Genomic DNA, 8,888 nt, shown 5'->3' with positions numbered 1-8,888 from the left:
ATGAGATTGTCATATCTCATTTTGAATGCAACCATGCAGATGTTGGCAGGTGCTTAAGTAGTACCCTGAGAGATTTAAAAAAAAAAAAAAAAGCCCCCAAAACCCACTTTTCTGAGAAACTCCTAAACATTCTCCTCCAAAACATTCTCTTTGCCAGAAGGTTGGAACTGAATGTTTGTAAGTTTGTTAATTTTCTATGATTGTGTTGCAGGTTTTCTCAAACCAGAGTAGGAATTGGCAGGGAATCCAAGATTCATATTCATATCATCTTGGTCAACCAGCCTGATCCAACATATGATCTCACTGAACAATGTACTGATTATACATCCAACATAGGGAGGTGGAAGGAAAAGGAAGACAGCTGTTTCTAGTTTCTAGCTGTTTCTTTGTTTAAAGCCATGCATGAGAAATGAAGATAATTCCTCTCCTCATCAGACTGGAAAGTGAAGCTCATTTTTAGTAACTTTCAAAGCAAATGCTGCAGTTTCCAAACAAACCGAAATTACATTGTTCATCATGCTAGAAATATTTTAGTATTTGTGTAGTTTTTTGTAATCTCTTAGTTTAACCAGATAAATCGATTATGGCTTGTGCCATAGGGTGATTATGATACGGTGACTAAATTAGGGAGCAAAAGCTACCATGCCCAGAAATACACCCAAGGATTCAGAACTGCTTCAGACAGCTAATTAGTGCACATGCTGCATTTGTAATTTTGTGCAGTGGCAGCTGCTGTCGTATTCTAAGAAGTGTAGCAATCTTACACTTATACTGTAAAAAATCTCATTAGGCCTTTTGGGGGCAAGATGTAAAGAAGCAAAATGTAAATGACGGCATCTGGCTGCTTGGCAAAGCCAGTGAAACAAAAAATGAAAGAAAATTTTTATGTTACATGATAATAAATTCACATAAGTCAATTTCTGTGCAGTCTAATGTAATATGACCTGATGAACCGAAACCCATACTACATGCGGTATTATATACCATGCTTGGGGTGACCCTAAACAACCAAAAGCTGGGGGTGGAAGACAAGGTTGAATCATTCCATAATCCCCGATGAAGCTCTGGAATGGGCCCCAGTTGGAGACAAGATATTGGGTAAGATGGACCATGTTCTGACCCAGTCTGGCAGCACTTATGTTCTTACCTCTCATGGTCTCTAAAGTCTTTTAAACTACACAGTCAGATTCTCAGCTAAAGCCTGTGTCCATGAGATAGAGGTGGGAAGAAGGGCTGCAAAGATTCCAATTGTAGTTTCCTCATTCTGGGGCATTTTTACACTGACTCTGATCCCAGAATAGTTTAGGGCAGCCTCTTGAACATTCTAAACTACTCAAGCTGGCTCTGGTCCCCAAAGGTCCATCTGTCTGCTGGTCATTGCCAGAGCGCAGTAAAGTGCTGGCAATACCTCTTCTGCCCCTAACATATCCCCTATGCCAAGGACTCCTGAAGGAGTGGCTTAGGAGTCAGTTATATCACTCTATTCCAGCTGAGGACTAATCCACCCAAGCATATCCCCAGATATGCCAGAGCATAGCTGAGAATCCAGCCTATTATTTTTGGTAGTCAATTGAAGAGAAGTTCATTTAGCTACCCAGGTGCAGTTTGTGCAGGCAATTCTTTTTTAATCAGCATATCGTCTACCCAGTATGGCAGAAAGGAAATTGATAAACAAGACTCTGGTAGATTTAAACAGTTCATTTCATCCAAGAAATCCAAATACTTACCTGGAAGCACATCTTAACTCCACCCATTCAGGAGAGCACTTTACTGCTATTGATCATTTTTAAGACAGGATGGGACGAGAGGAAAAGCACCTTACCCCAACTAGGAAAGTATTCCTCTTATTTATGTGACATGACTACTTCCCAAAGGAACTGATTTCCCTTCCTTACAGCTGTACTGTACCCGTAACCATAGAAAGGATGGCAAACTCATTTTGCCATTTTAAAGCCACTTGAACATTTAACTTGAACTCAACCACTATTGGGTTTGCATTCTGGTTAGGAGAGGCTACAAGAAACAGTGCAAAAGGGAAACATCCAGTGAAAATAATGGTGAAAAAAGGAGGAGAGTAGACAGAGTGAAAAACAAAACAGAGGAAAGGCACCAGAGAAGGAAGAATTCTAATCAAAACCTAAACATCATGGGTCTGTTTCTTCTCTGTCTTACACAGTTGTAAATTGGGAGTAACTACACTCAAGTTAAACCTGATGTAAGTGAAAGAAGGATCAGGCTATTACGTAGGTTTTGCAAACCCAAAAGAACTAGTTCGAGAGGTTCATAAAATCTCAGACTCCACAAGATTCACTCATCCTTTAATACAGAGAGAATTTTCTACGCAGCGGCACAAAATACTGCTTAGTAAAAATATATGGAATTCTCCAACTCCTTTGCCTAACTTTTTTTCTACAGCACTCCCCTCACCCCCTCCATTCCATCTCCCCCTCCCCCAACCCCCACCAGTAGGACTCCCTCTATTTTCTTCTGTCACCACTCATCATTTCTTTCATCAACTTTAATCTAGCAGGGAAAAGTCCCTGTCTGGCAGCATTTAAAAATATCCCCCAAACAGTCACTGCAAGTCATAGTGGAAAATGCATTGCTGGGTCTAGGCAGTGGTGATTTGTAAAAATCATTATGGTATACTACTAAAAGTCAGTGCACATTACACTGCATAAATGTGTGTGTCTGCATTCTACTTACTTCTCATCACTGTTCTTCCCTTCCCTGCGCTCCATGGCAAGTTCTGTGTTCCCATTTGGGAGAGAGAAGCCAATTTTCTTACCCTTTACTCAATGATGAGTTAGTTAATTGTCCCAATAAACTTGTTCTTTGCAGTGGGAACCTAGCACAGAGCCTTGTAAAATAAGAATAAATGGTCTCTTAAAAAAAAGTTTTAAAAGAAGGAACCCTGCAACAAATGTGTTATAATAATTAAGGAAACTACTATATTGCAGCAAAACTACATTAGACTTTCTGATTTTTCCATGGTATCCTTGGATAGATACACTACCCAGTAGACCATGTTAAATGCTCCAAATGTGACAGGAAATAGAATGCGTGCATATTTGTCTATCTTACTGGTGCCAGAGCTGGAAGCAGGGGGAGCAGGAGACGGAGAGATAGCAGACGGCTTTACAGATGCTCCCACCGTATTAGCTGTGGTCTGAATCTGCTCCAGTCTAGATCCAAGTAAATGATGAATGGATGGGGATCCAGCTGTGGCATGCTGTGTTATGCATCCAGTTAAAATTGGGGTGGAGGGAGGAGCTGGAGGAGTAGCTCTTGCAGACGACAATGTTTCTGATACATTGAGGCGACTGAACGGGTTTGGACTTGATGCTGAAAGAGACTGGGGTGTAATGTCAGAAGACCCCTGAGTTACCACAGAAGGTTGGATGGAACTGTTTGCTGTGTCAGTTCGGTTCCCAACATCGGCTTCTGACTGTGCCATGGCATTTGTTCTTTTCCTCACATTTGAATTGGCATCTGTAGTCTGCAAAGTTACAAGAAATAATATTAGTCATTTTAAAAATAGACACAAATAGAAGTGATGGGAACTTTTTAAACAAGCCCTGTCATGCTAATACTCATTCATATCATATCTTTGAACTTCAGGATCAAGCTACGATCTGCTCATGAACATGAATTTAACTGCGCAAAAAAAAACCCACCGAACAAGAAATCTCGTAGTGGCTAGAATATTAACATGGCCAAATCCGAAACTAGCACCATCAAGTGACATCAATTTAAACCTGATACCATTAATCTAAGGATCCTTGGCTTGTTTGTTTTTCTCTTTTGGGGCTGTGATTGGGAATAAAAAGCCCATACTGAGCCTCAAGGAGTTAAAAGACAATACTTGGCCCAAGTAGCTCCACCCCTCTGGGCTTGCTAAGCATGTGCTAACTGGAGGAGCAGGTTAAATGGGTGCTCAGAAGCCCAGGCAAAGGATGGTGGACAGGCTGCAGGAGAGAGGAATGCTTCTCCAGGAAGCTAGACAGAAGGTTGAGCCTGAGAGAGGACCACAGAGCAGGTAAGGCCTCCAGACAGTGCCTTCTCCATCCACCATCCCCAGGGCCCTGCTCTTTTGGACTTTTTTTTTTTTGGTTGAGAGACTGACTGTTTGGCCTATAGGGGCCATGCCCCAAACAGAAGAGCCCTATTGGCAGGAAGTAGCCCAAGGAAGTGAACCTGGACTTACTACAGGGAGGATTCTGCTGCTGTTGCTGCCCTGTGCTGGGACACGGTGGAGAGAGAGGGCTCAGGTCCCACTACCACATCCCTTAAGGGCCAAGGCCCAGATGTAGGAGGAAAGCTGAAGATTCCTGGCTTAAGGTCAGGAACAGATATTGCTACTGATCTGACAGGGAAGCCTGGGGCAGAAGTCTGGTGTTCTAATCACTAGGCCACCACAGCCTCTGAGCCCCCATCACACATGGAAGAGAATGTGGGGAGCACAGTGTCCCAGACCTGAAAGTTGGCCAGAAAAGAGGGGGAGATGGAAGGCACACATAGATTTTGAGAAGTTGCTGAAGTGGTCCCTGGAAAACCATTAACAGGTAGCCCAGCAACAGCAGCAGCAGAGCTAATGGCTCCAGCACTCTCTGCCCAGCAACAGCAGCTGATTAAAGAAATGGGGACACAGCAGCAGCTCATCAAGCAGATGATTACACTCACACAGCCACTGGGGGCAGCAGAAAGTCTCACCAGGGGAGGGGGAGGTACCACCCTAATGCCATCCATCCTGGTGAAACTGACAAAGATGGGGCACACAGATGGCCCAGAAGCATTCCTCGTCACATTCAAGAGAGTCGCTGCCATGACTACATGGCCAGTGGAAAGCTGGACCAACCTATTGGCCCTCCACTTGTCAGGCCTGGTCCAGGCTGCATACCGGGTCTTCGATGTGGTGGCCACCCAGAATAACACCCAAGTCAAGGCAGTAATTCTGGGCACCTGAACATCTCTCCCAAAACCTACCACCAGTGGTTCCTGCCAGGAGGAATTCTTGCTTGGGGCTCAGCCCTGGGCCATTGCTCGGAGTCTAAGAGAACATTGCTAGTGGTGCCAGGGGGTTGCACAGGGGTTTAGGTAGCATAGAAGGTAGGCATGGAACAGTACACACAGATCCTCTCTACAGGGGTGTGTGCATGGATTATAAGGCAACATCCTGAAATTCTCACAGAGGTCATTGCCCTGGCGGAGAACTCTCTCAGATCCCTCGGGTCCAAAGCAAAAATACCCAAAGTCAGTCTGGCATGACCCCAGGGCATACATATTACTGACCTCCAAATCCAGCCAAAGGTTCCCTGGGAACTGGGATGCCCAACTACAGGGGGTAAGGTCTCAAAGGTCTCAAAAGAGCCCAGAAGTCTCCAACTTTAGTCTGTTAGGAGTGATTTGGACCCAATGGAGTGACCTTGCCCGCAGAGGCCATTTCCACTGGGAGAAGCAGTGATGGGATTGCCTTCAACCATAGGGGTTTGCTTTGCCTGTGGGCAACAAAGCAATTTTTGGCAAGACCGCCTATTCATGGATTGTAATTATGAGCAGGCCTGGACCACACACAGCCAGGCTCAGAAAAGGGGCCCAAGGAAAATGTTAGTCCAAGTGGACAGAGTGACCATTCAAGGACTGATCAGGGTTTGGCTGAAGCCAAACCCTGGTCAGGGAACGGCTGGTGGGGCCAGGAGGGAAGCACAGAGGTATGATCTACCTCCAGTTCATCCACGGAAATATATAGCCGTATGCAATGAGAGAGATTATACTGATTGTGCAAAACCACACCAAGATGGTACAAAGACCTGGCCTATCTGGTCATCCTGGGGTGTGACTGGTGGTTTTGGAAGAGGTTGTCAGAGGGTGTCACATCCATTGTGGAGGCAGAAAATCTCCAAAAGACCTCAGAAAACAGACCTAAGAAAACAGGAGATGGACTGTGTAGCCTGGAAGCAGCAGACTATATAATCCACTCTTGACCTAATGAAAGGGTATTGGCAGATACCCTTGACGCCCGAGTCTAAAGAGACAACTGCCTTCTCCATCCAATTTGGTGGTATCAATTTAAGACCATGCCCTTTGGCATCCTTGGGGCCACTGCCACCTTTCAAGTGCTGCGGCCACATGGGGCATAAACAGCCACCTACATTAACAGTATTTTCATATATGGTGAAGAGTAGGCTGACCATATAAGGCACATTATTGCAAACTATAAGCTCTTATGGAGGCAGTGTTTATGGCCAACCCAATCAAGTGCCATCTGGCTGCCAAAGAAGTCACTTACCTGGGGTATATAATGAGAGGGGGACAATTACGATCTCTGGTGGACAAAGTCCAAGCCTTACCGGATTGTTCCATCCCCTCCACCAAGAAGCACGTTCGCTGTTTATTGGGACTGCTGGGGCTGAATCTGACAGTACCCCCACCTTTGCTACCACTACTGACCCTTTGATGGACATGATAAAGGATTCAGTACCCCAATAAATCTGTTGGATGAAAAACTGATGAGGCATTCAAAGCATTGAAAGACCAGTTGAGCCAGGAACCGGTGCTATTCCACCCAAAGTTCACAAAACTGTTTATTGTGCAAATGCTCAGGGCACTGCTGCCTCACGAATTCAGTGTAGAAGAGCATCCCATCCTCTTTCTCAGTAGAAAGATGTTCCCCTGAGAGGTGGCATGCTCAGTCACTGAGAAAGAGGCCCTGGCTCAGTCACTGAGAAAATTGGCTGTTTCTGTCCTGTGATATTACTTATGGGGGCAGCCCTTCCACCTAGTAGCAGACCATGCATCTCTCCTGAACTCCATAAAAGACCACAATCTGTGCATCATACAGTGGTATCTCTCGCTGCAGCCATATAGCTGCCACATGTCCCACTGCACACGCAGGGAAAACAAAAATGGCAATTTCTTCTATGAGCCAGAGGAGACATGGATCAGCCCTGTGACATCACAACTTGGTGGCTGAGTGGGAGGGTGTGTAATGGGGTATACAAACCCCACACAGGGCTCAAAGGTGTTCAAAAGACAATACTGGAACCAAGTAGCCCTACCCCTCCAGGCTTGCTGAGCACGCTCCATCTGGAAGAGCCAGTTAAATGGGAACTCGGAAGCCCAGGCAAGGAGTGGTGGACAGGCTGCAGGAGAGAGGAATGCTTCTCCAGGAAGCTAGACAGAAAGTTGAGCCTGAGAGGGGACCACCCAGCAGATAAAGCCCCCCCAGACAGTGCCTTCTTCAACCACCACCCACTCTGAGAACCTCTAGGGCCCTTGGACTTTTTTTGTTGTTGAGAGACGGACTGCACTACAGGGGCCAAGCCCCAAACTGAAGGGCCTCCTGGTAGGAAATAACCCAGGGAAGTGAACTTGGACTTACTGCAGGGAGGACCTCACCAGAGTTGCTTTCCACAGGGCCCTGGATTGGGACCCAGTGGAGAGGGACGGCCCAGGTCCTCATACCACATCCCTTTAAGGGCTGAAGCCCAGATGCTGGTAGAAAGCTGAAGATTACTGACCTAAGGTCAGCAACAGATATCGCTACTGCCCTGACAGAGGGGCAAGGGGCCAGAAGTCAGGTGCACTAACCACTAGGCCCCCTTGCCCTCCAAGCCCCCTATGACAGCAACATTCATATTTTTAATTCTGGGCTCAGATTCACTGGTATGGTCTTACAGCTTTGGTGATGTAAAACAGCTCTAAATCTAGCTTTTGGTAAACTTGGTTTACCTGCTTTGTATCACTGGTATAGAGTGACCAGACAGCAAGTGTGAAAAATTGGGACAGGGGTGGGGTGTAATAGGAGCCTACATAAGAAAGACCCAAATATCGGGACTGTCCCTATAAAATCAGGACATCTGGTCACTCTTCACTGGTGCAACTCGAAGCAGCTGGAGTTTACCAGGGAATCTGGCCCCTATTTTCCAAGTTGACACATTGTGGCCCAAGAATACTGACATACTGTACTCTCCTGGATGCCACTGTGTGGTAATTGCTGGCAAATGCTGACTTTTCAAAGGCAGTGACTGCACTCCACATGCAGTATTTTCAGACTCAAATTGTGTTATGAAGCAAAAAACTGTGCAGATTTAGAATAACTGCTATTAAAAGGCCAAGTGGGTGGAAACTTCTCTCTATGTATTCCATATACCCTTTCACAGCATGCATTTCATCTTGGCAGCAGAACGTTATTCACTACTTTATACTCAATTAGACATTTTTATTTTGTTGAAAAGAGAAAAACAGATGTTCACCCCAGTTTCTTGTTTTAATCAATATACATATTGAAATACTGAAAAGATCTAATATTGAAATATTACACCAAGTGAAACACAAGAACATATCCCTCTACCAAATGATTACATGTCATTTCATCTCTGTACTGTGATTTAAAAAAACCATCAAAACCCACTATAGATAATACATTAGCATTCCTTTCCTTCAACTAATATCCAACTAACATAAAAGATAAGACATTAAAATGTGACTTAGAAGTGGAAATAAACAGGTCTAAGAGCAAACAGGCTAGAATTCCAAAGTCATGTGGCTATTTACCATCATCACTAATGGACAGACTGCAGCAGACCTCACTAAAGATGGCAGCACTCTTGATAACTCCTATCCATCTGACTAAACACACACACGTATGTCTCTCTCCAAAACAAACAAGTATATGAGGAATTCAGGAGAGTTATATTTGGTAATGTGATAACAATACCTTGAAAACAGACTGCCATTTCAATGTTCCATCCTCAAGGCACGGTACCAATCTTAGCTATTTAATACATTTAAATAGCAATCACATAAAAACTGAAAGCTGTTGCAAATGCCACATCAGCAGCTTTATTGTGGTGTTCTGCATGATAAATTGGGGCCAGATTCATATA

At 44.8% G+C, this 8,888-nt stretch overlaps 1 protein-coding gene across 6 annotated transcripts in view; it reads right to left on the bottom strand.

The window, feature by feature from the left end:
* Nucleotides 1–2,464: 2,464 nt before the first annotated feature.
* Nucleotides 2,465–8,888, bottom strand: part of GABRA4 (gamma-aminobutyric acid type A receptor subunit alpha4) — an 82,497-nt gene continuing 76,073 nt past the window's right edge. For all 6 annotated transcript variants that reach the window (XM_039542558.1, XM_039542556.1, XM_039542557.1 and 3 more), the window contains one exon: nucleotides 2,465–3,499. In XM_039542558.1, the coding sequence (XP_039398492.1) occupies nucleotides 2,966–3,499 (534 nt within the window). In that variant the 3' untranslated portion in view covers nucleotides 2,465–2,965. The remainder of the gene's footprint in view (nucleotides 3,500–8,888) is intronic.

Source organism: Mauremys reevesii, linkage group 5, assembly GCF_016161935.1.
Source record: "Mauremys reevesii isolate NIE-2019 linkage group 5, ASM1616193v1, whole genome shotgun sequence".
In the NCBI taxonomy this organism is placed as follows: Eukaryota; Metazoa; Chordata; order Testudines; family Geoemydidae; genus Mauremys; species Mauremys reevesii.
Note: the sequence above shows the minus strand (reverse complement) of the source record. Positions and strands in the feature narration are given on the sequence as shown.